Source organism: Hippichthys cyanospilos, chromosome 11 (assembly GCF_059441005.1).
Source record: "Hippichthys cyanospilos isolate Australia breed blue-spotted pipefish chromosome 11, RoL_Hcya_1.0, whole genome shotgun sequence".
Lineage (NCBI taxonomy): Eukaryota > Metazoa > Chordata > Actinopteri > Syngnathiformes > Syngnathidae > Hippichthys > Hippichthys cyanospilos.
This window is the reverse complement of record NC_142379.1, coordinates 13,463,745-13,490,845: the sequence shown is the minus strand read 5'-3', so window position 1 is coordinate 13,490,845 and position 27,101 is coordinate 13,463,745. Positions and strand designations below refer to the sequence as shown.

The 27,101-nt window shown below is 39.8% G+C and overlaps 3 protein-coding genes across 3 annotated transcripts; 1 reads left to right on the top strand and 2 right to left on the bottom strand.

Annotated features, from left to right (window-relative positions):
- Positions 1-3,928: 3,928 nt before the first annotated feature.
- itm2ca (integral membrane protein 2Ca) lies at positions 3,929-8,992 on the bottom strand. The gene is made up of 6 exons (XM_088428345.1): positions 8,767-8,992; positions 6,873-7,019; positions 6,597-6,785; positions 6,200-6,310; positions 5,002-5,152; positions 3,929-4,918 (listed from the first exon to the last, which is right to left on the bottom strand). The coding sequence occupies exons 1-6, from the start codon at positions 8,857-8,859 to the stop codon at positions 4,827-4,829; spliced, it is 783 nt and encodes a 260-aa protein (XP_088284471.1). The 5' UTR covers positions 8,860-8,992; the 3' UTR covers positions 3,929-4,826.
- Positions 8,993-10,494: 1,502 nt separating this feature from the next.
- cab39 (calcium binding protein 39) lies at positions 10,495-18,999 on the bottom strand. Its single transcript, XM_088428121.1, has 9 exons — positions 18,833-18,999; positions 15,424-15,581; positions 14,681-14,845; positions 13,513-13,631; positions 13,099-13,267; positions 12,657-12,716; positions 12,332-12,397; positions 12,086-12,229; positions 10,495-11,921 (listed from the first exon to the last, which is right to left on the bottom strand). Exons 2-9 carry the CDS (start codon positions 15,535-15,537, stop codon positions 11,733-11,735), a joined length of 1,026 nt encoding a protein of 341 aa, XP_088284247.1. The 5' UTR covers positions 15,538-15,581; positions 18,833-18,999; the 3' UTR covers positions 10,495-11,732.
- A 4,719-nt stretch (positions 19,000-23,718) lies between these two features.
- her8.2 (hairy-related 8.2) lies at positions 23,719-25,148 on the top strand. The gene is made up of 4 exons (XM_088428122.1): positions 23,719-23,859; positions 23,986-24,081; positions 24,153-24,231; positions 24,447-25,148. Exons 1-4 carry the CDS (start codon positions 23,797-23,799, stop codon positions 24,794-24,796), a joined length of 588 nt encoding a protein of 195 aa, XP_088284248.1. The 5' UTR covers positions 23,719-23,796; the 3' UTR covers positions 24,797-25,148.
- Positions 25,149-27,101: the final 1,953 nt, after the last annotated feature.

The window sequence follows — 27,101 nt, the reverse complement described above, 5'->3', positions numbered from 1 at the left end:
TCCAGTATTTACAAATGGACTTATTTGCCTGTACTGGAGACACAGAAGACCAAATAACACATTTCTACCTAATTTGTTTGAAAATCAACTTTTTTTTTCTTTTTTTAGCTTAAATTGTGAGCTTTAATGCGACCCCCTTTCCTTTAATATCATTAATTAGACAAAGCAACATCAGCCCAGCAGAAGACATATTTGAGCCGGAGTGATTTTGCTAAAAGTAATCAGGAGCAGAAACTATGTCAGGATGTCAGTATCAAATTGTGCCAGTCATTTACATCTATTAAACTGCCTCTGAAAAGTAATCTGTCTGCTCTCGGGGGCACTAGCAAGGGCTTATTTATGTTAGACGTTGCACTAAATGCTGGCGACAGGCGGCGTACAATAAAATGTCAGTGTAATTAAGTCATTTTTTTAGTGCCCTGTATAGGATTTCAGAAAAGTGTCGTGTTGTTTATATCGTGAGTCATGACAGGTGACTCAGTCAAGAGTCAAGTCCACTGATACAAGATGCTCCCGGAAAAAAAAGTATACTAAGGTATTTGTATATATGTATATATATATATATATATATATATATATATATATATATATATATATATATATATATATATATATATATATATATATATATATATATATATATATATATATATATATATATATATATTAAAAAAAACAATGTTGCAAACAAAACAATATCTTGCAAAGGTTTTGCAGCAAAATGACACTGTCAGACTCCCAGGAGAGTTTATCCAATCACGGATCTCTACATTTTGCTTTCTTTATAGATTTAGCTAGCTTCGCCTGAGGTCGCAGTCTTTTGAGGTGATTGGTCAGACCACTGTAATCTTTAAATGGAAAAAACAGTATAATACGTAGTTGTGGGAGCACTGCAAAAAAAGCAGATATACTATGTCATACAGAAAACAGATCAAGAAAAAAAGTTTTAGTTAAAAATATTAATGAATAATTGTGCTTTTCTGAATACTGTACGTTGAGGCCAAGAGAGTGCTATTTGCAGATATGAGAGTGTATGATAATCTGCAAGTTTCAGGTAAGACAAATAGGTTTTAATAAGTCCCAAGACACTGTAGCAAAAATGCAACATGTCAAGTGAGCGCCAAATAAATTTCAAGCATTGCTGAGTCAGTTCATGACTTGGTTAAAGCAAGGTGAGTTTGTTGAGCCATACAAATTCTCTCCTATAACCAACATTGAAGTGATGATCTTGTTTTCCTTTAATTAAAACCTATGAAAGCCAAATAAACAAGAAATTGGCTAATGAAATCAAATGTATACGAACTTATTTTATTTGGCAATATAAATTAGGTTTTTTTTTTTTTTCCAACAATTGTGTTACAGCTACAAATGCAGTAAAACTACCTGTAATATTAAATATGTAAAGAGGCAGTATATAGGAGCAAACATGTTAATAACAACAACAGTAATAATAAAAAATAAATTTCCATTTCATTTCATTTCTAAATACTGTACAAAAAATATTTAGAGTTAAAATTTTAAATTACATATGGTGTTTTTAATGTCAGTTTGTTTTCCCATAATTATTGTTGCTAAATAAGAGGCATTAACGTTTCTACTTAACAGATTGTTCTGTCCATTACATTGCATTCATTTATGGAGGAATCCACAGCAGCAGTTTTGTTTTTTTGTTTTGTTTTTTATCATATCTATATTCTTTGAATGTTCTCAAACGTAATCATTTTATGCCATATCAGCTGTTTAATGTCATAGTGTAGTGCAATTTAATGAGACCCTTCACACCTTATGTCTGTATTTGGTTGTTCTTTTATCAGCATGGTGGGTTATGAAATAAAATAAAATTAGAAGAGTTAAATCAGGCCATAATGAGATTGTTTTTGTCAAAAATTACTTTGTTGTAGGGTTTGGGTTTTTGGGGACTGATTAAAATGACTTAAATATTATTTATGTATTTATTTATTTATTTATCTATGTATTTATTTGTTTACTTACTTATTTTAATTACAAATTGTCCTTTTTAAGGTTATGAGTGTTACTTAAGTCCAGGGTTAGCTGCTAGAGCTTAAAAAAAAAGCTATGTGTTCAGTGTGAGAAATAGGAAATAATGAGTGTTGAGTGTTTTGTAAACTGTACATTTCTATGAAAAGAATTAAAGTGTGCATGGGTCAGCATCGTATTTAAACAACACTGAAAATAATAATAATAATAATTAAAAAAAATCTCAGTGAGTGGGCGCGTATAAATTTACGCGTGGGTAAACGCGTAAGCCAGCTTCATGTGTCGTTATTGTAGTTATACAGTTCAACAGTGACATCTGTTGGTAAAAGATAAAAATGTGTCTAAAGGAACAAGGACTTGCCGTTTCATACATATAAAATACGTACATAACACACACACACACACACACACACGCACACACACACACACGCACGCACACTACGTTGGGCAAGTTACTTCAAAACTGTAATGCATTATTTATTACTTATTACTGTCATTTCAGCTACATTACAGTATTGCAATATTACTGTATTTGAAATGTAATGCATTACACTACTATTGCATTACTTTTATAAAACTCTCACCGCCATAACTGGAAACATGGATTAGCCATTCTAAATGTAATTCATTACGTGCATTATACAGCCAGCGAAAGGTTGGCTTAAACCCAAAACCACTACAAATCATCTCATCTGTATTGGGTTGTAAACTTTTAAAGACAAGATACAAAATCGTGTTTTTGTATTTTAATCACTTTATTACTTAGCTTCGTCGCATAGGGATGCATCGTTAATGCTTTAGGCAGTGCATTTCACAATTCCAAAGTTAATATTCAAATTCAAGTTCAGTCGGCTACGTTAGGGACAGAGCTTTCAAAAGTAGATGGTTTCGGTGGGGCTAACGTTAGCAGTGAGCCTACATCATCATTGTGTTTAATGTACTGTTTAACGAGTTTTTGTGTGCTTCATCTTGATACACATTGACCAGAACTATTTACTGTATAGACTATTATTAATAGCATTGATTGTGCAGTGAAATTTAGCATTAGCTTATCTTGTCTGTATTGCTGTATTGGAAAGTGGCAGCAGAACAAATCTAATGATTCTTTTAACCTCATGATGTCGAAGTGTCATCCCTCTGCGAGAGAGCGCAATCCTCTGCGTGTTTCCTCTGCGTGTTCAAATCCACTTCGCTCCGGCCTTTCTGTGTGGAGTTTGCATGTTCTCCCCAAGCCCGCGTGGGTTCTCCCCGGGCGCATGGAAAGTATATTGGAAATACTAAATTGTTCTTAGGTGTGATTGGGTGCGTGAATGGTTGTTCGTCTCTGTGTGGCCTGCAGTTGGCTGGCAACCAGTTCAGGGTGTCCCCCACCTACTGCCCCAAGTCAGCTGGGCCAGAAAGTATGTGCCCTTTGAGGTTAACCAGGTGTAGAGAATGGATGGATGGATGTATGAGTTACCCAGTGAATTAAATGTGCCACATAAATCAAATAAAAGCTGCCTTGCCTTAGCATGGAATTTGTCAAAATACAAGATGACCAGGTGCAGGCTTTCTGGAGAAGTCACTGGGTTGTGTTGGTGAGTAGCTGCCAGCTGTGCAGTACCATTTACCTCTGTAAGGAGGTCAAGTGTTAAAAACATGGGACTGTCTGGAAGATTACATGATGACGAGGGCTGTCTCTGCTATCAGAGAACGGCACCATATCATGCAACTAAACCCCCTTGCCGTGTTTGTTAGGAGACAATGACGGGATCATAAGACGATACACGCACGTTAATTATTGACTGTGTCCAGAATAATTGGCGATTAAAATCGGCTACATTAAAATTGTAATTGTACAACATCTAGATTAAATAATGGAGCTCTTTATGATTTATGATTCCAAAACAGTTGTTTGACATTTAGATCAATGATATATAAATGACTGACAGTCTTTTTAACCTTTATTCACAGACAAGATTTCATAGGCAGGTAATATATACAGATAAAAGTTGGTTGTATTTACCCAACATCAAATAATATGCACCCATCTGTTATATTAGTATTAACATTAGTCCAGTCTGAGTTTGGACTAAGGCGTTATACGTCTTACAAAACAGTTTATCAAAGAGCGAAAACGCATGCAAGGGAGAAACAGATACAGTACAGTATACTATTAAATGATTCACAAATGCATAATTTTAAATACATTACATCGAAAAATGATGGGCATTTAAACTAAGTTATGGCTATTGACCTCTTCAACAGTGAAAGCCTCGCCTAGTAATGCCAGGCAATGTCTTATTTGTTATATGATTTATTTTTACCAGCAAAGTAAAAAAATGACAGAAGCAAAAATACAATGCACGCAACTAATCATCAGTAGTAGCAGGCTGATATTTCCCATAGAGATGGAGAAGTGACAAGATGTGCCCAGAAGAAAAATTCCATGTTTTGTACAGCCAACCGTGTTACTTAACACACAGATAAAAGGCCTTCACAGCAGAAGGAGGAAAAAAAGGTCACTTTGACAACACTTGGAGACAGTTGATCTCTCCTAACAACAGTAACCATCCTAGTACTCCCGAAGCGCAGAGGCCAAAAGGCTTGGCTACATGGAAATCCTGTGAGAGAACCTGCAGCTTATTATTGCATCATATGTTGGGACAAACATTTGCCAGTGGGGAAAAAAAGGGGCCAAATCAGCAGGGGATGGAGAAGAAGACACGACGTCAAATGAGCGGTAAAGTGCAATAATGATCAAATCCACAGGGTGCTACAGTAGCTGGGAAGGTGACTGGGATGTGCCTTAGATGCGGGGTGTCGTGACACACCTGTGACCATCCTGCTCACACTTCATCACAGATAACTGTCTCCACCACAAACGTATTCTCAAAGTGACGAATGCGGTGGCAGTCCTTAGCCTCTCGCTTGCTGATGCCTGTGAGGGAAAAGCGGCGAAACACGAATGGGCTCAGATCCCAGTGATGCAATTTCGCCATAGCCTAGCTTGAAGCTACTTACGTCTGCGGGAGACGCGGCGATTCAAGCGGTATGTGTCCTTCCCATTGCAAAGCCGGTAGATGAAGGGCCCCAGCTGGCGCATGTTGTGCACTTTGCCAGTCACCACCATCTCCTCATGAATGATGTAAGTCTGAGGCAAGTATGTTCCTTTCTACAAAAGCCAAAACAAACAACGAGGAGAGAGTGAATTCGCTTAACGGGAAATTGGTGAAAATCGGCACTCTAGAGAGGCCATATGACGAAAAGAAACAAATCTAAGAAAATATGGACATATTTTAAACACACTGTAAATGTATTTGAACCCACACAAAAAGGAAAAAAAACATTTGTTACAGTTTGTAGATATGTGACTTTGAGAGGCGGGGTCTCGTGGAGTCTAATAGCAACTGAGGATGGCTTGATACGATGCCAATTCCGCAGCCTCGGGTATCAGCCGCTACACATCCAAAACCAGTCTGATTCGTTTTAATCACCCTAATTTGAAAAACTAGTGTCCGTGCACCCAGTGTAAAAAACGTGCGCAACATCAATTTGGTGTCAGCGCAGGTCTAGTCTACTGTGTTTGGGGCGGAGTTACGCCTCCTTAAGCTGGCCGGCGCACAAATGGTTGCCACGACCCGGACGCACCGATAATTTGGTCAAAGAAAGTAGACTGCGCTTGTCAAAAAAATAGGAGATGCTTAGAGACAGTGTGAATGTGTGAAAAAATGTCAAACGGCTTGAATTCCACATGATATTTACAAGGTCATTTTGTACTTGGCAAAAAGATCAGAGAATTCAAAAATGGCTCTGAATATTATTCTTGTTCAGTGCTTTTAGTATCTGTTTAAAGTGACCTCATTTTAAAATGTTCCTTTTTTTTGGTGAAGGTTATACGTATTTATATATAACAATGGCAGATTTATTTTTTTATTTTGATTCATTGACATTCCAACCACTAGAATGAAAGACAGGAGCCTAGATATTAGGCATTGTCAAGGGTTAGGGTTAGGGTTGGGGTTAGGGTTAGGGTGATTATGGACCATTTATTGTTATTAAGTAAAATATCACACAAATATCAATATCCACCCATATCCATCTCCCTGATATGTCGCTTTTATCCAAGGATTGAGAAAAACTTTGAATACCCTGCTAGACATGTTTTGTGACAGCATCTGAAAGAGAATAAGAAAAGAAAATAAAGAATTCAGTTCATTACCTTGACATTGATAAGCAGCTCCCATAGGTTGCGGGGGGGCATCACAATGGTGGTGTTGAGCTCAATCACGTAGCACTTGTCCAGAGCAATATCATGGTAGGCGGTAAGTCCCTGCAAAACACAGCTGCTCATTTCAGATATCTGCTTATAAAAGGGTTGTAAGTATGACAGTATTTTAAACATACTAGCAGCAGACCTCTTATATTACTTCATACATTTGGCTGGCCACATGGGACAGAGACATTATTTATATTATTATGAAAAATGAAGCAAACAAATGACAATTTGAAATATTTTGGAAACGCGCCAAAATGGGAGGAATAAACTGCAGACTGAACAAGATGAAAACACCCATCGTTCACGCACTTACAAGTCCAAATCAAATATGTTTGCTCACTCTGTGAAAATCGTGGATGATGTCAGCAGGATCGCTGCCTCCAAAATGAGGCACAGGCACACTGATCTTCTCATAGTTGTCAGCCAAGTAGATGCCAACGTTTTCTGCCAGTTCCTGTCGCCCACGCAGCGGTGCGTACATAGAGTCCTCGTAAACCACTTTGCAGTGGAACAAGTTCTCCTCAGGGCCCTGTTCTCAAGCAAATATGCCAAAAAAAAACATAAATTGAAATTATACAGATTTTAAAAAAAAAAAAAAATCAATTTTTTGGCTTACGTGAGGTATAAAGTAGTAGCGGTACACATAGATGGAGGAGAGAACCAGACCGGCCATGAAAACCACCAGGCCAAAGGTCAGGCAGCACAGTCCATTGAGCGGTGACTTCTTAGGCCTCAAAGGAAGGACAAGCTCATCTTCTTCCTCCTGGGGAAACGCACATATTTAGACCAATAGAACATTTGCAGGTCTCAAACACTTTCCATCTCACTCAATTTCATTCACACCAGTTGAAGAATGCCAGAGTAATTATGGATTTTAAAAAAGGGTTGATATTGCTGCCTAATTCATATTCCACAAATGCAAAATTAACGCATTCACTGCCAGCCCAGTTAAAATGGATTTTTGATTGATATAGCTATCACTGTGAGTAAATGAGTTAACACTCACTGCCAGCCCAGTGAAAATGGAATATCGACGTCTATATTCATCAATAGGAGTGAATGAGCTCTTCAGAATTCTGTGTTTAGACCAGTGGAGACACATACAGTAGAACAGAAGAAAAATTTGGGGTTGGTGTCTTCCTCTTTAGGGTGATGTTCTACAAGTCTCCTAATCTTAAACATAGGTACCATTAACACATATCATATATGGGGTGTAATTATTGTACCCTGCAAGATGTGTTGCTGACAATTACGCTCTTCCAATGCAACTACATTTGGCTCATGTTTTATTTTTTTTTGCAGTTTCTAACATTACAAATGACGAAGGGCCACCGGAAGTGATGCAAGCACTTGGCAAAGACAAACCCAAGATGAGACAAGATAGTGTGAATCCGGCATGGACGCCTCCAGTCTCACAGCCCATCTGTCAGCGCCACATGCATTCATTCTTCGTTGGCGGCGTGTCACTATAAGTAGTCAGTGCTTCTGAGTGTTTGCTTTGAGTACTATGAAGAAGACAGCTAAATACAAATAATTAAGTAAATAACTACCGGTAGGTCGCAAAAATACATAAAATGTGTAATTTGGAGGTGGGTTTGTAACTCTGTCCTTTCTCAATACTTATTGCTTAGTTTCCTTTCTTTGACAAGATGTGCAGTGCCTACACGTCAGTTCCTCCTCTGTCTGACACTCTGAATGGGAACATTGGGGGGTGGGGGGAAACTGAGTGCGCGAGGACAAGGACACAACTGTGAATGTGTGAACACATTCTGTGCCACGCAGGCCTTTGTGTTCTGTCATCCCACAGATACGGAGGCTTTTATTTCACACCAGCTGAGAGCGTGACGCACCAACGAGGCCTATTTGCCTCCTGCTGCTTTCTTGAAAGCGCAAATCGGGAATGCACACAAAGCGCGGAACTTAGTCAATTCCGTGTCCATCGGCACCTTGCAATGATAGCGTGATGTGCGCAGGGATTGGGGCATATACATCGCGAGCTGTTAAACGCACCGCTCATTCTTCCTGTATCACTTGAATATGATGCTGCAGGCAGCTGCATCTGCCATCTTGTCAGCAAAAGCTGGCGCATACCTAGCCTGCCTAAGGTAAAGAACATTTGTAAACGTGGATTGGTGGGGGTGGGGGGAGTCTTTGCAAGCCGTGGCGGAAAACAATATGTAGAAATAAAAAATACATAGACTGCAAAATCACTGTACAATATTGGCCTTGGGAGATCCCCTCCGGGAAAAAAAAACAACGCGGCTGGGTTTCCACTAAAATGAATGGGGGGCTTAAAAGAGCGCATTGTAAGAGGAAGCCATCACAGCAGCTCTGGCAGGTTTTGTAGTCAACCAAATGGCGATGCGGTGTCATGTCAAGCTTCACATTGGCGTGCAGCCACACGATATACACTCACACCACATCAAATAAAACAACCACGAGAAACATTCATGACAGCAGTGCTGACATTGTTAAAATAAACTAAAAAAAAAAAGAGAGCTTGAACTCACCATCGGATGGGGAATGAGGATTTCGGTCTTGTCGACATCATTTTGTTTGTCGTCTTTCTGCCCGGCGACAGGCTGAAAAGTAATCTTCACCATGTTTTAGTGTATCTCTGTGTCAATTGTGTTTCTTCTCTGCAGATCGCGCTGAATAGCTGGCCACAAACAAAACCTTCAGACGGGCCACCTTCTCACCGCTGTTTGCTTCACTCTACCGGAAGTAGCCTGTTTTTTTCCTCACATTTTCCATTCTGAAAGGGCACCGTGCCCCCCCCCCTACCCCTCCCCCTCCCCATTGCACAGTATGTATGAGATCACGTTTCAATGGGCAATGGGCAATTCAATTACTCTTAACAGCTTGATCGTGGAGAACATTTAGTTAAAACATCTGTTGTTAGACAAATAACATTATCACCATCAATATAAAACGATAAATGAAAATCCATACGTTTTCAATTTTAAAAAAATTCACAGGTCGGCCCCTATCTCTCACAAACAATATTTATGCCGCATTGAAGTTAACTTTATTGCTGCGCAGTAGTTTTAAGTTGGAATACCGTCACTCACCACAAGATGGCAGACATGGAATTGAACCACATCAATCCATCGTTTTCTTAGCTTCTTTTCTCCACTAGGGTCGCAATTTTATTTAATTTGGGGCTGATTTGTTTTTAAATGAATTTTGCACTTAATGTTAACAGGAAATCGGCGATTTTTTTTTATTATTATTTTGCAGGGCAAAACTATTCATCAGCCACTTGCTGTTCAGCAGTTTCGTGACCCTTGAATGGTAACTTAATGCAAGGGAGGCCTTTGTACTAAAAAAACAAACACAAAACACGTTACTTTGTTGTTTACTTCAAACCCTTTAATACTGATGAAAAATGTATAAGATTAAGCGATTGTAATTTGTGCATAAAGTATGCATGTATTTTATCCATATCAACTGGTCACAGTCACAAGATTTGTGGGGCCCCTCCATCATTTGAGTGGTCTATCCTTACATTATGACTGTGCTTCTCAATTATACTTGCAATAATTTTCCTTCTACTTCACAATTGTGAACGGCGTTGTGTTGGTCTTTCACGTAAAATGCCTTCAAAATACATTTCTGTATGTGGTCGGAACATGAGAAAATGTGGAAAAATTCAAGGGGCATGAATACTTTTTCAAGCCACTGTAAACACGTGTGTATGTGTTCGTTGTAGGTGGGACAAAAGGGCAACTGTAACATTTTATTTCAAACGTTTTCTTTATTCTCATTAGGCTCAGGATTTTGACACTTCCGAAAGCACCCAAAAGTTTTATGCCGAAATTGGTGTCAAAAGCTGCATACAAGCTGAGTTCATTGTGACATTTCAAAGTTGTTAAACAATTCCAGTACAACACCATTAGTACGGCATCATGCACAGCCAGTGTAGTAACATGCATGTTCAATGTGCATGGAAGGGCTGGGCTCTGAGCAGTGCTGCGGTCTGCACTATAGATATTTATTACCTGTATGATCCATAAATAGTTCCCATAATGTAGACCCTGACAACTCACTGCAATTCTGTTCATAGATTTGTCTAAGGGACAAACCATCACTCCCAAAGTCTCCTAGCCACAAATGCGTAACTCATAATTGTACTGGATTTATATTCCATTCACGAAAGTAGTAAAGCGACCAATGCCTTGCTAGGTTTACCATAGAAAGCCCTGCCCCCCCCCCCCCCCCCCCCCAAAAAAAAAAAAAACAAGCCATAAGATCAGAGCGAAGGGGCAAATACAAATCACTGGTAAGATAGTGGGGATCCCTAAGGGGCCTTGCTACCAATTTGCAGTTACTAAGCAGGCAATTGATTTTCAACAACTCTACAGATCTTGACCTTCATTTTCTCTCCAGAAGTCATGTTAGAGCCACTCAAGCAGCAAGATGCTGACAAACCAGACACAACATATCCCTTTCGGCTTATTCCATTTTCCCTCTTTGTATATTTGATTAATATGTCAGGTAGCTAACTGGGAGCTGTCCTTTTAAGTTACGTATAAGAAACCCAGCAACCATTTCAGCAGTAAAATGAAATGTAAAAACAAGACACATGTCTCGCTTCAGCTTTAAAAAGTCATTTGATTACCATTAACGTTATGTTGGGAGGTAAATACCCATATTATATTCCTATCTTAAGGTTAAACAAAAAAAAAATCTACAAAGCAAAAAAAAAAAAAAAAAAAAAAAAAAAAAAGGCATATGTACATTTTCTCCCTGCCAATGAAAACACCGGGAGGACTTTTGGGCATTCAAAAGTTATACCCTCTCCCTCTTCACCCAAGTTTTTTTCGGTGCTGCGTCATTAAACAGCACACAGGTGGTGAAGACTACCGTCTGTCATGGCATTTGAGAGTTCACCCCACACACGGTGTTGGATGAAGGCATGTCACAATCCGACCACTGGGCACGGCAGCCACACTGGGCGGGCCACGGCCGCGCCGCCATCAGGTGCAGACGCCCGTCTGCCACCTTTCAAGGCATGCAGCAAACAAACAACCCTGTTTCTCGTACCATTTCCACCACAAAGGCTTGAGGCCATAATCCTGCAGGATGTGTACACGAAGGTGGTTACACATGTAACAAATTTTCAGTACGACTGAAATCTTGAATTCCTATGTGTGTCTTAAGTGGGAAGTGTACCATGTGGTTCATTGACTTGTTTAAGATGGACTAATGTGTTATCGGACCGTATGTGCCTCGCGATGCACCAAAGCAGCAGCGTCTACTGTTTCTTGTTTTCTTTTTCTACTGGGAAAAACAAAAACAAATTTTCACTGGTTTGAACGATTTGAAATGCGTACTTTGTTGTTCTTGTTTTTAGTTTGCCTCTGGAAACTTTATTCCGAAACCAGAAACGCAGCAGCTGATGGGTCCGTTAAGCAGGTGTTAAGCCGTCGAGAAATGGTGGCCCCGCCTCCCTCGTTGTCCTTGGCACCCTGCCTCAGGCCTCCTGCTGCGCGGGCCTCTTGAGGTCCCGGATCTGTTTGACCAAGTAGGTCTTTTCATCATTAAACTGTTCATCCTCCGTTCTGTCGTTCTGGAACTTGCTGAGGAACTCAATGAGCTTGGCCTGGTTTTTCAATAAGATGTCCAGGATGGGCTGCGTTTTGTTGGGGTTGGCCACAAACACCTGACACAGATGGCGGGAAAGCACATTGGTCAAGTGGTTGTTTATTTTTTATGTAAATAAATATATCATAACAATGCTTCGTTTAGCAAATGATTTCATAATGGATTGCACTGCCTGTAAAAGTGTTTTCTTTTTTTTTTTTTTTTTTTACCAATTTACGTTACCTTAAAAACATGGAACGCCTCAAACTGGATGTTGCGGCTCTTGTCACGTAGCAAATTCATCATGAGTTTCAGATTTTCGGGCTTGCTGATGTATTTCGTCATGATGCTGAAGTTGTGCCTGTCAAGGAGCAACTCTCCCAGGAGCTGTAATGTCAGAGTATGGACACTGACAATTTATCACACCGCCAATGGGAATAATTCACCACTAGATGGTGCTCGTGAGAAGATGCTAAACCACACTTTTACCTTGAGGGACTGCCTTTTTGTCACGTAGTTTTCAGAGTGGAGTAACTTCTCATATTCGCTAAAGAACTAGAGAAGAAACGCAAAAGAAGCTGATCTCATTGGGACAAGGAATAGTTTCACAGAAAATGCTCTAAAGCAGGCCTAAACAGATAATTTATGACTAAAAAAAAATCATTTATTCAACTTTTAAAAGGATTCAAAGTTGAGAGGAAAATGTACATAATTTATTCCCTCACTGATGGACACTGTACATGGATCAATATTCGACACTTCAGATGGATCACTGTCGAAAATCACAACTAGAGACAAACTTAGCAAGACTTACTCTGTCATAATGTTGCTCCAGAAACTCAGCACTCAGTAGCTTGTGTCTTGTGAGGAGGTCCTACAATCAAATTGACATCAAATTTAGACTTGTTCGTGACAATAACTACTGCAGTGTTCTCTGAAACAGGTACATTAACAAGAATGCAATATCCTGAATTGTAAATTTAGGTTACAGTGTGATAGCTGTACTGGTGGAAATGATCAACAATGATAAATGAACAGACATTTTCTTATGCTTTCCAATATGTGAAAGTCAGTGTCTGAATGGGACACAATTATGTTAACTGATCAAAAAGTTGACCTTGAAATGCAAAGCTTCTTAAGTATGCATAGTGAATTCATGCATCAGTGGGACGTTAAAATAATGGAAATTTCCAGGACACTTTCAGATATTTGTGGTTGCGCAGCAGTACTTGGGCTTCCCAACACAGCCTCCTTACTTTGAAAGTGGCGAATGCATCCGATGCAATGTCAAACGTAGACATCTCCACGTATCGGAAAAAGTCGTAGAACTGCTCCGACCACAGTGTGATTTTGGCCAGGGGTTCATGTCGGATGCACTCCCTCAACATGATTCCACAATTGAGGGCAATCTCCGGACACTCGTACCTGCACAGTACAACAACAGGCCCACAGTAGAGCTGGTATTGATGAAACCAACACACGGAACAGATTACATTTGCAAGTTTTTTTGTTTAACAGGTTGTTTTTCCCCCAAACAAAAGAATGATCAACTAAAATCTGTCAGGCATTTGAGTCACTTTTAAGAAACATTACCTTATCTCTGCCATTAGGATTTAAGAATTTGTCACCATGTTACTTTATTTGAGCACACCTTTGAAAATGTTTCGTACCCTTTTAGTAACATGAAGAGAATATTCTGCTGGGTACAAAGGTACTCCACCGTTGGTGTCCGCGTGCCAATCTGACGCCTCAAGATGTTGTTGAAGATCTGAGCTACATCTTTCTTGCCCTGTGTTTGAAACAAACACATGAACATGTCTAAACCAACAACCAAGTGAGGTAAATAAAGAAAATCGAGATGACAACTTGGCCACACACGTCCATACTTGTGTTTTGGTGTGTAATTCTCATGCATAATAATCTAACAGTAGGAAGTATTTGGGAGTGCGAAAGAAGAAGTGGCAGATCACACAAAACAGCCGCTTATGACACGAGTTTATGAGTCAGGGGAACAGCAGTGAGCAGCTCTGGTGTGGCGCGTGGCAGCTACACGGGCCTTTGTTAAGCACACGCATGAATAAGGCGTCACTGTTAACGTTTTCTCAATGCTGTGACATTACTAAACATTCCATTCTAAAGACATATGCACACAAATTCTCATTTTTATAAGAAATGGGCCACGCAAACACAAAAACATGCATCCGCACTCAATATTGATGTTTTAAGGTTGCTTCTGCCATCTAGTGGTACTTATTGGAACACAAAATGGCAATGCTCAATCAAACAGCTAACTACTATGCCCCAACACAATGTGTGGATTTGCCCATGAGACGTACACAGTATGTGTGTATATTGTTTAAACAGTAAACTATTGAGTACATATCTACAGTCTTGTTACTCCACCATAGTTTTTATAATGTTACTTATCTGTTCACACTATATTCTTTAAATCCAGTCACAGGAGGTATATTTGCAGAGAAAAGGTTGTTTTGATAACGTCAGCCCTCACGATCACCAGTATTGCACACTTTTAACATTTGTGGTTTAAACAAAGTTGAAATAGAAGAATAACTATTTCAAGGATGTGACTTTGAGGAAGAATGACACAATTTAGAGGTTTAAAGATACTACCGACGTCATTGTTGGATCTCAAGTATTTTTACCAACAAAAGTTTTGAGAACTCAATCAGTAAACTGTACTTGAAACAAGGAAAGAAAGAAAAATTATGTGGCGTCCAATTGATCCTTAGTGTCCCATGGCGTAATTTAAATCAAATACATCTATAGTCTTTTTCTATCAATAGGTACTTTGTTTTGTCTCCATCAATAAGCTTTTACCTCAAAGTCAATGAGCTGCAGGTCAGCTATCAGCGTGCTGAGCAAACCACTGTTGTAAAGCTCCTGTGCAAGTTGGGCCACTGCTTCTGTCTGAGGCTCTTTCTCATTAGTCCCATACAGAATTTCCTTCATGGCCACCAGGCTTTTTGACACCTCTTCCGTGGCCTGAAGATGAACATTCGAGCGAAAATTGAATTTATTATGTCATAATCCATGTATAACACAACAATATAAAGTATACTCTAGAAACAGTTGGGTTAAAAAAAAAAAAAACAACAACATTTTTTGGTCAAAGGGGTCCAACTCAACTTTTTGGGTTGTAAATTAAAGCCCAAATTGGGTGATGTGAATAAAACATATAAAAAGGGTTGTTTTGGACAAAACATGTTTTCCTTTACAAAATATACCAATTTGGGGTTAAGCCAGATTTTTCAAAATGAATAAACCATGAAAAAAACTAAAATTTGGTTGTTGTTCCTTTTTAGCCAACAGTGTGGGATAAATAATAAGGCGAGCTTTGACTCAATTTTGGTTATTTTGATGAAGCAGTTTTTAGAGTGTAGTGCAATAAATAAATTAACCCCCCAGTCAAAACAAAAACAAACAAAAAAAATCAAAATTAGGTTAATTTCCTTTTGACTCAACTGAAATGAGTAACCATGAAAACAACTCATTTATTTGGGTTGTCAGTGTATTTTGACCCAACTGTAAAGTATGGAGCAAATTTGAGAGATTCAGTCTACCTTCTCAGCTTTTTTGTCAGAGATGTCATGCTTTTCAAGCACCGTCATGCTGTCCTTGAGGTTCTTGACGATGTCCGTCGGCGACTTGTGGGACTTGCCAAAGGGGAACGGCATGGCGGTGGGTTACCACGGGAAACTGGGGCAGCACGCGGGTCCACCTGGGTGAATTGCGGATGAAACAAAATAATGAAATCAAGCCATTTTATATGGCATTTAACCAGCAATCTGCCCACGGTAACAAGTTTGAACAGGATCATTGCAGAAGCATGTGAAGTGTTTGAAAAGATGATACATAGAGTTGACTCAAATAATTCCACGCAGACGTGACAGCAGACATGTCCAGATGCAGAAAAATGGTAAGAGTAGAAAATAACACCATGTAGGGCTGCAGTATGTACTGAATGTATTACAAACCTAAGACCAGAACATGTGTGCAACTTTTTAAAATACAGCTCTTGTGTGACTACAGAATACAATTGTGTCTCATGCTGGGACCAACAAAAGCCCGATCTGTATGATTCAGCAGATGTCTGTTCCTGAAGGCAAATATAAAAACAGCACTGACCTGTGATTTCAAAATTGCTTAGGGTATCAAGAGGCACAACAAGTAATGTGGTTCAAAAGCCCTCCTTGATCTCTAATACACACAGGGTGTTTTCGGGTTTGGTTTGGCAAAGGTCTTTGCTAAGGCATACAGTATTAGTGGCAAAGGTCTTTGCTAAGGCATACAGTATTAGTGTCTTTGTTGCCATCACTTGCTGAGGCTGCAGTTAAAGCTGGGTGCTTTGCATTTATGTGTTAGGCTAAATTTGAGCTGACTGTGAGGTAAGCAAGCCCCTTACAAATTCATTGGCCTGACAATTTTCACAAGCTCTTTCATTTTCGCGTCTACCTCCTTCCTATCTGTGAATTTGCTCTCCCATCCACAAGAGGCATCTATCAGTTTATTCCAAACATAATGGCAGACAATCAGAGTCCATTTAAGGGCGTAATTGACCTTTATTTTACAACCGCCAGCAACTAAATAAAGCACAAGAAGCCCAATGTATAAAAATTGATCTAATCGGGAAAAAGAAAGCATAAAGTTGATTAAAAATTAGATTCATACAATTAACAAAAATAAAGAAATGAATAAAAACACTTTTTGACTATGACTGTAATTAAATGAGTACGAGTAATGTGTTAATGCCAAACCCATATTTGAAACTTGGTTGATAAACTGACAAGTATGTCCAACTCATAAATTCAAGTTGACATATCTAGACCTCAAAACAAACTCCCTGTTTTCCTGCTACTACAAGAATGAGTGGACAGTGGACAGAGACTGTAGTTGTGATTTCAGATGTGAATCCACCTTTGTTACTATTTGTGTGTGCATGGTAGTATTGATAAATTCAATTTGAAACAGTAAAATTAACAATGTGAGGTATACTCACACGGTTAAAATAATAACATGAATATCTATTGTTTTTCATCAACCATGCATTTTAGAAAAGCACTTTAGTGTAATCACACTGTGAGAATTCCATTATGCAATTGCAATTCTCAGCCCTCTTAATTGTGTCAATATCTGCGGTACCTCTCAAACCTGAACCAATGTGACCAGAGACATGTAACAAACAGCTGTGTCAACCTTATCTCTCCAGCGCTGCTTAACTTGAGGTACAAACAAGGTCTCTTATCTACAAGGGCCTCTGACCCACCCAGTTACTCAAGACTCACTACAAACATTTTCAGCAAATAGCAAGATGGCAATCCATATCATTGTTGAAATGTCTTAAGGGGCCCAATAGATTGCCAACATAGCTCACCCCAGGCTCATTGAAAAATATTACGACGTGCGTCATAGCATGACTCAGCAGTCTTAAGGTAGCGGTTGGATCATCACTGAAACCAGAAATGTGTAGTCCCTGATGACAACACAGAACCCCATCTAGCTTCTTCCAATTGTCTATGAAGCAATGTGTGCAAGAATCATATAAGAAGTTTAATTAACAATATGGAGAACTAAGGACATATTTTTGTTTATCACATGCCAAGTTATGTTGTTTTGTTGTCTTAGGACTTGAAAGTAGTTTTCACACAAATGCCTTGCACCAACACTATCAAACTAGTTAAGATCAATGAATTAAACTGCCAACACATCAATATTCATATTTACAATACAGACTAACAGTGCTTTCAACATGACTGGCCATGAGGTGCTTACTTAATGTTACATTGATAATAATCTAAACACACCTCAAGTTTGCCAGGTGGCCAAATCCGTCTGTCACCCCGACTAATGCTTGTTAACGTATCCGGCAGGCAGCCTTTCTACTCCTGACCTGCTGAGTATCAGTGACGCAAATAGGAAGGAATCACATATGGCAGGTTCCATCAGCTGCAGCTGCAATGAGCGCTACTTGTCATGTTGGGGTGATCAAGCATTACCATCCAAACCTATTTAAATGAGGAAAACATTTTTATAGTAAGGCAGTACACCCATTTTTGAGCCAAAAGGTTTTACACCAACAATTGCAACGTGTAAACAGTACTGCACACAGAGTGTATCATAACATCTGAACTGTATTGATTTACCGATACTGTACGTTTCACACCAATCCATAGAAAAGAGTGGGGAAATACGAGTGTTATATCTTAAATGTTATCCTATAAAGATGCCAATAAGAATTGCATCATGGCGAGAGATTTGCTCGATTTGTAGTGCTCTCCGGCAACGTTTATTAGAACCAGGGGACAATAAAAAATGGAAGCTAAAGGGCCCGTTTAGCAGTTGGCGAGATGACGCCGAGCACCTCCCATCCGTGTTCAACCATGCCTGCTTTGTGATGGGCAAGAGCCTGCCAACTTTGCGCCAAGCCGGTACCATGCAATCTCAATGTGTAGCAAAGACAACCGGCATCGAGGCGTGTGTGTCCCATCATACGCACCGATTTGGCAGTGAAAGGAGCGTCGATTTGCGAGGCAATGCGGCCTGTTACGCTTCAATCACAGCTCACCAAACTGCTGGCGTGGGAGTGAATACTTGGCTGTGACAAGTCTCTTGCTTCCAAACATTGAGCGTGTTTATTCCTCTGTAGTTTAAACGAGGACAAGCTGTCAAAATTCGCTGTATGGTAGTTGATCACGCGCTGTGTGTTCGACAATGTAAAGGTGGTGACTGGCTAGCTTAGCATGGGCAGGCCTGGCAAAGGCTTCGGGAGACAGCTTGCACAATCGAGCCTATGCTTGACATCAACAACGGCATGCCAAAGGTGAGCTAAAACAGTCGCGACGTCATCAAGACAAATGTCAGGAAGCCTAAAACGTTTACGGCGACATACCTTGAGGGCTTCGGCGGTTTGGTGGTCGCACAACACAATCTGCACAAATGTAAATTGGGAACAGTGGAAATGCTGCATATTACCTCGTGAACGGCGTTTTCAGTCGTTTCCCCCAATTCGTCACGTCGGTAAAAGGCAACGCAGGTCCCCCTTGGAACAAAAAGTGCTTTGTTTTGCGTAGTCTTCGTCCCCCCCTTGTTAGTACTGTAGATAGTTGTGTAGCCTCCGTTTGCCAGTCCCCCCCCGCCGCTGACTGTGTCCGCTTGGTAACATTAGCAAGAATCGCCGCTGTCACCGTCTCCGGTCTCTGACGCCCCCCTCTGGCCGTCTGATGCCATGCATGTTATTGTGGGTCAACATCCGCTAGAGGGCGCGCTCAGTACGATCGATTTGCCAGGGCGCACACCACTTCGGAATGGAACCTTTTTCTCCTAGGGGTCCGACTCCTAAAGTGACAATGCGTAATATTTAGACCGTTGTTCATTCTGAAAACCCTATATACATTTCAATAAAGTGTAAATAAATGTTTTATATCCAGCAAATATTATTTTAATATAAATATTCGTAGGTATAGTTATTGATATTTATATTACATAGGGAGTGCCACCAAAGTGGGGGCGGTTATGTTTCTTGGCTTGGTAACGGTTGTGTTTTCATTTTCTTTATGTCCGTGGGAGCCCGGGGTAATTTGCCCAAGTTTTGTAGGTTCCATGCTATTATATACTTAAACCAATGGTGAATTGCATTTGAATTTGCTCACTTTATCACTCGCTTGGCGCATGCTTCCCAAGTACGGTCTCTCATAATTTGGGTTGTGAAGTATAATTGCACATCTATGGAATCAGGTGGTGCAGTGGCACAACATTGTCAAAATCCCTGTGAAAATTATGAACTTTTAAAATTGCTATCAACATTTTTGGGGGGCAAATCACATTATTGATTAATCAGCTCAATGTTTTATGTTTTCATGTTAAATTGTTTTAGATATTCGTGCTCCTGTCTTAACGTCACAGAACAATTTACGTATATTATTATTTATTTGTTTTTGCAGCAACAAATGGTTCAGTTGGTCAAAATTTCAGGAACTTTGATGCACTCCAAGGATTTTTTTTTCTGTTTCAGACAAACCTGTAACCTGCCCTCTGCATAAAGTTGTTAAGAAAACCTCACCTTACGTTTTACGAGATAGCCCACTCAGTTTTTTTATTGTTTTTGTTTGTTTGTTTGTTTGTTTTTTTGCCCAACAGCAAGCAGCTGTGAAAATGCTTAGCAGGAAATAGGGTTTGAACCCATTCATTTCTGCTAAGCTACATCCCAAGGCCTAAAAGCACCCTCAAAATGTTCATATCACTGTTTGCAATGCAAATTTTGGACTTGAAATCAAGGAATCAAGTGCCCACCAACAGTCCCAAATTGTTTCTGAAAGGCAGTCTATTTGTTTTCAAGAGTGCCAGACTTCATTAGAGCCAATAAGTCAAATGACACTTCCATTATGATTTGAATACAACTTTACTATATATTTACAAATGTATACTATGTAATCATTGATTTGAGTAAATACTGCGTGTTTATCATTTTCAAAATTCACAACTTAAGACAGAGTAATATATCATCCATCAAGTTTTGACATTTGGAGCTGAATTGTTTCCATTCATCATTGGCCTTTATTGTTGCTCCAGCTTTCTTTGGGTGACAGTCTACCCCAGATTGATCGCCAGCACACTTACACAAACAACTATTCACGACGCAGCCTGTTTTCTTTTAAATGTGCACTTCAATACATTTAAGAAGACTAAAATTAAGTATGACGTTTTTATGGTTAAAAAAAAAAAAAACAAAAAACAAAAAAAAAATATATATATATATATATATATATATATATATATATATATATATATATATATATATATATATATATATATATATATATATAAATAAATAAAAAACATGTTAATTAGTTCAATTTGGGGCGGCCGGGTGGCAGCTTAAGCTGACTGCTCGTTCTGTTCACCTTGCCAGAGGCTCCTCCTCTTCTCCAGCCCTAATGTCCACCCTCTGTTGGGGTCATTACTCTTTTCATGCTGATTAAGTTTGCGTGAATACAAGCTTTTGTCTGTCTTCTGTTCCCACGACCCAGCATTCGCCTGGCAGTCGCGTGGCTCCAGTGCACGGGCCGCCCTCTTCAAAGGTCCAAAAATGCTCGGGCATGTGGTCAATCTGACATCTGCTCAGCAAAACGGTTAAGAGCAGATGCTTCATACTCGACTGCACAAAGTGGTGGTCAATAAGTCAGCTGATCCCTCATTCACCAAACTTCACACTGCAGGTAATTTGCGGATTCATCCTTTCGGAGTCACTTTATGGCCATTTCAATAGAACCGGAGACTGCAGCAATAACCTAATTATGAAGGAGTAATTTAATTATCTCACCAGGGAAAATTACATTTGGCATCCTTTGCTGTAGGATTCCAAATTAATTGAATCCTGAAAAATGAAGTCCAAGAATGAATGGGGCCTCCGCAGTCTTTTTTTTTTTCTTGGAGTGCCCTGAGTGTGCCATTCAAAAAGCCAGGTGGTCTGAACTAAGCAGCCGGCAAAGTTACCATTGAGCACATCAGACAGTGCCTGTTTTGACTGTTTTTAGCCTATACTCTAAAACAGTGGTTCTCAAAGTGGGGTCAGCGGTTCCCCGGGGATCTGTGGCCTGACTGCACTGGTTCGTGAAATGATTTGGGTTTTTAATAAAAAAATAAAAATAAAAAAAATACATATTTTGATTCATTTTATTTAGTTTTATGTTAAATTGCGAAAGTATTCATGACCCTTCAATGAAACAATCAATTCAGCCAGTTTAATATAGTTTTAAAAATGTAAACATTTTTTTTTCAAAATGTGTTTTGTGTCTACAGTAGCTTGCTAAGCAAGGCAATAAAGCCAGCAAAGCTTAAAGCCATATTTTATTGTATAATGCTGTTTTTGACTAAACAATTGGCAGCAACCTGTTTGGGGGAAATTGACCCGGTTTGTTATAAGGAGGAGTGCAATTTGCAATTATTTTTTTTCTAAATTTCAGTATAGCCGAAAATTAACAAATATACTTGTCTTCGGAATCTGTTGGTGAATAAAAGGACATCTTATGTTTGGCTTAAATGATTGTTTGTTTGTTTTTTCGCAAACATTTGCATTGGGGTTCCTTGGAAAATGTGCTTTCTTAAAAGGGTCATTGACTTGAAAAGGTTTGAGAACCCCTGCTCTAAATAACCCAAATTGGGAGCAACTCAACTTTATGGGTTGTGTACCAACATAAAACAACCCAGAAATGAATTGTTTTAACAAAGTTGGGTCCAAATGAATCATCAAATTTTGGGTTGAACTGTCAAATTTAAAAGGTTCATTATAGCAATTCTATAAAAGTTAATAAACCATTAAAAAGAAATAAATCAATTCACTTAGATCAATTTACTTTGTGTAAATGTGTAAATTCACCGGCACAAAGACAGACAAAGATGGACGTTGGTCAATGGCCTTTTGGAAAAATACAAATTTTTTGCATTCCCAAAGCTGGGTTGAAACACCGGATTAATTGTATATGTTTGGCACACTATTTTGCCTCAAAACACACCTGATCAAGTTAGTTAGGTTCTATGAAAAAACGATAAGAGAAAATGCCTGTAACGACCAGTCAGATTTGGTGGGGTTGTTTAACAGTTGTCTTTTACAGGGGAAAAAAATGTATTCAAAGGCAGTTTGTTTAAAGGGACAATGCATAAGATTTTCCATTAAGAAGGAATAAATTAAATGATTGTAAATTTCAAAAACTTGCAAATGAATGTGTTGTTAAAGACCAACAATATGTTTTAAAAATATTCTAGTTATCATAAGATTATATGACATGGGAGGTGGCACTTCTACGGAGGCGGCCATGTTTATTATAGCTATGGGCAATGGTAAATGCAGCACCTGCAGCACCCCCTGCTGTCCGTAATCAAAAACGGCCTAAATCTTACACATTTAAGATTTAGCAACATCTAGTGGATAACATATCGGTGCAATCTGCAAATAAATAATACCCAAATTGGGTTGGAGTGTGAGTTATTCCTTTTCTCAGTTATATAATAAGCCCCCCCCCCCCCCCCCCAACAGAAGAAAACAGCAATATAAATCAACTTTCAACAACTGTTGATTAGTTCTTACAGCATTTATACTTGTTACAGATTAATCTAAAACAGAAAAAAATGACCATCAAAGTTTTTTTTTTATTTAATTTCAATTAACTCTTCAGATGACAAAAACAAATCATTTTCCCTGGGGTCATCCGCACCCCACTGGCATCACCCCCCCCCCCCCCCCCCCCCCCCAGAGGGGCCCGCCCCACTATTTGAGAAGCTCTGGTAAATGAATAACCCCAAAATGTATTCTGGACAACTTTGAGGTTGGAGTATCAACTGTTTGTCATATAAAAAATGTCAATGAGCAAACCCAATCAAACGATCAATGAAAATTCTGATGAATACGAATATTTTACTTGATAACAGCACAATATGCACCGTGTCACACCCAGTCCGCATGCACGTGTGCTGCCTTGTTCCCTGGCGATTTGTCAACATTTAGTTTCCATCAGTCAGCGGCCTTGGGGAGTGGAGGTCTGGCCTCTTTGCAGGTGTAGTGTAACGTAGCCTACCCAAAGAATGGCCGAGGGGCTCCCCGGGGCAAATACATGGTAACTGCACACCCTTTGTGCATCTCTGAGAGAGCAGGAAACTGCAACTTTTCATGGGTGGAGGCCTGCGAGGGAGTGCGTGGTTTCAGGCTGGACATCTGTTGCTCATGCGTCCCCCCCCCCCCCTCTCTTCCAGCCCGGTTGGTTCTCTGGGTGAGTCTGTTGAATGGAGGCAGTGACCTGGCAGTCTTGAGTGTGTGTGGGAAAATCCCACAGCCAAAGAGTTGGGGCATTCACATGCTAATTGTGTTTGTATAAATAGGAGGGACGTAGCGCGCCGTGGGCCCTAGAGACACACTGAGATTCAGAGAGGAGACTTCCAGCATCATGACTGCTTCATCCATGGCGCACACAGAAGGAAAACACGCCAGCGCTAAAGAGGAGAGGAAGGTAATCTACAGTTGGATACGCCTGCCCCTTTTCTCTGAAAAATCTCTCACTTGTTGCTTTGCTGCACATTATTACTATCTTGACCGCCTTTTAAATGAGGTGTATATTTTTTCCTGATGTAAACAGATACGGAAGCCTCTGATTGAGAGGAAACGACGCGAGAGGATAAACAATTGTTTAGATCAGTTGAAAGAGACCGTGATCAACGCCTTTAGACTTGATGTGAGTACTATAAACGTCTTAGCTTTCTACCAGGTAAATGAGAAATGAAATCCATTGCTGTCTCTCTACAGCAATCCAAACTGGAAAAAGCCGACATACTCGAGATGACAGTGAAACACTTGCAGAATATCCAGACTAATAAACTCAGTGGTAAGAATCTTTGCCTATTTTTTTCTTTTTTGACATGTGTGTTAGTGGCCCTTGCGGAAATTTTGTTCCATACGGTAATTTTTGGAAGCAGAGTGCATTTGTCGAAATCAGTTGAAATGCTGATTTCGTGATCGGATGACCACACATGCTGTAGGTTGAGTAGTCACCACCAGGGGTCACTATGACTCATGTTAACCAGCCGCCCTCCCTTGCAGATCCTCTGGAAGCCCAGCAGAAATACAGTACAGGTTACATCCAGTGTATGCATGAAGTACACAACATGCTCCTCACTTGTGAGTGGATGGATAAAACGCTTGGCTCCCGCCTGCTCAATCACCTGCTCAGGTCCCTACCGAGGTCCACTGAAGAGAACACCCTCCAGTGCACTATCAGAAATGATGTCCCAACTCCGATCAGTCCAAGCCCTCGACCGCAGCGCGCATCTACCAGGAGGGAGCAGAGGGAACGGCCCACCTGCAATTTGTCTGCAGTGTCTGGGCGTCAGGAGAGGGCTGTGCTCAACGGCTCCCACCTGGAGATGCTGGGGATGTGGCGGCCCTGGTGACCCTTGAATCCCATCAGCATGTTGTTAGGCCGACCTCTGTTATGTATCTTATAGATATGCTGCTCATAAGACAAACGTGGGGCAGTTTTGTTCCAGTTGTTATTATTTTAGGTATGCTACAATGATTTTATAAAGACCTTTGCGCAGTACTTCCCTTCCGAAGTTGAGTTCTCGTAGCCTGCATTGTAGAAGGCTCTTATTAATCCTTCATGTATTTATTGTATTAACACGCTATTTATTTGCTCTTATGTGTCGCTTTCCTTCTGTATTTCACTTTCTTGGCATTGCTTATAGATGTTTGTCTGATCCTTTTGCTGCATTAATATTAATAATAATAAATGCATTATTTATAGCCGTTCCCCTGACTGCAATTTGTTCAACTGAAGAAAGCAATCTTTGACTTTCTGCAATGATGTCACAGCGCAAATCTCAAGTGCAGTAAAAGAGTATTTACTCAATTCAATTTTCAATCCAGTATAGGAGAAACACTAAATATTATTCGATGTTTCTGTATGTACCAAAACCACTTGGTGCAACAGAGTTGTAATACAGTCAAGTTCTGTATGATTGATTTATGAAATTTGGAAAATACCAAATGGATGGTTGGATGGATGGATGGATGGATGGAAAAGACCCTGAAGTACTGTAGTTATATGGCATTGCCATAAAAATGTCGTAACTAGAGTCCACCAATCAATAGCTGTGTAACATTTGCCCGTTAATGTATGCCCACACAGTATCTGTAAGACTGACAATACAGCTGTTATGTAAAAAGAAAAAAAAAAAAAAATCTGTCAATTATGCGCACAGTTGTGTGTGTGTGTGTGTGTGTGTGTGTGTGTGTGTGGGGGGGGGGGGGGGGGGGGGGGGGGGCTGGATTGTTTCTTAGCTGATTGCTGGCAAAGGCAAGGTATCCACAATACTGATATAAGCCAATCACCAAACAAACTGTACTAGGAAATATTCCTATTAATTGCAAAAAAGCATTTCCTCATATCCATCCATCCATTTTTTTTTCAGTCAAAAGCTTGGAAACGCCATCTAAATAAAACCTATATTTGTTAGTTAGTGAAATCCCAAATAGTAGATTACATAAGAAAAAAATAATTACATTATTTGGTAAACAAAAAATATTGATGAAAACTGTATATAAAGACTCAACATTGTTGGCACATTCTGACCAGATCACAGCTTTTCACATTTGTTATTTTATGACATTTTTATTATGTGGATGGCGCTTTATCATTTGGATCTGTGCATTTTCAAGAGTTAATAGCTAAGATTAAAGCTTAGATAACGTGTGAATTTGAAGGCGCTTCTAACCCGAACCCTAATTTAGGTTTTAAGTTAAAACTTTTAAACATTCCCAAATAATACAGTCATACACATTTAAATTTGCAACACATTTGTCACTGAGCTACAACTGCTTTGCAAAAACTTGTCCACTATGGTTATCATCACCCCTCTTTGTCATCACCGCCTTTGTGCGATGATTTGCTAATTAGTATATATTTTTTGTTTTCACGTGACTGCAGTTTAAAAAAAAAATCATCCACTACATTGTGTATTAAACGTAGATGCATTGAAAGGAAGGAAAAACAAAGACTCGGGGAACTCATACATAATGCGGGGCTGTCACTGACTTGAGTGTATTCTGGGCAGTGATGTTGTAACTTCAATGGGATTTCAAAGATGTACATATGGCCCATTCTCCTTCATTATGGCCGTTATGAGTGGCCCCTTGATGGAGCCAGGCGGCGGGAGACAGAGGGGGCTGCCTAGTCCCTCATCCAGCCCTCCAACAAAAGCCGGTCGGGACAGCTGCTCCCAGTCCGCACCATTAAAGATGTGGAGCTGGGATCTGGGGGTGGCGAGGTGCCAAAACCATTCCACTTCAAAGGTCTGAGACGCTTCCTTCATTTGGGGTAGTAGAGTTTTACTGACGCTTCTTGCGGAATGACGCGCAACAGTGGCATTTCCGTGCCTAAACGTGCATTTTATTTGTTTATCGAGAGCACCGTGCGCATCTTTTATCAACGCGTACACGAGCGCTCACATGTAGCCATTATTTGCATAATAATAGATTTCACTAAACATTCATAAGGAGGACAAAGCTCATTATGCCGAAAGAAAGATTCCACGCGAATGGGAAAAGAAGATTGCAATAATACGTTAGGGGGGAAAAACAATTTTAACTTAAGCGCACGCCTTGCGAAACAATCTTGTGTTCGAGGGGCGGATAACGAGGGAATACAGTAGGGTTGCACACAAATCAGGAGTCAACAAATAGGCAGGAGCAACTCAT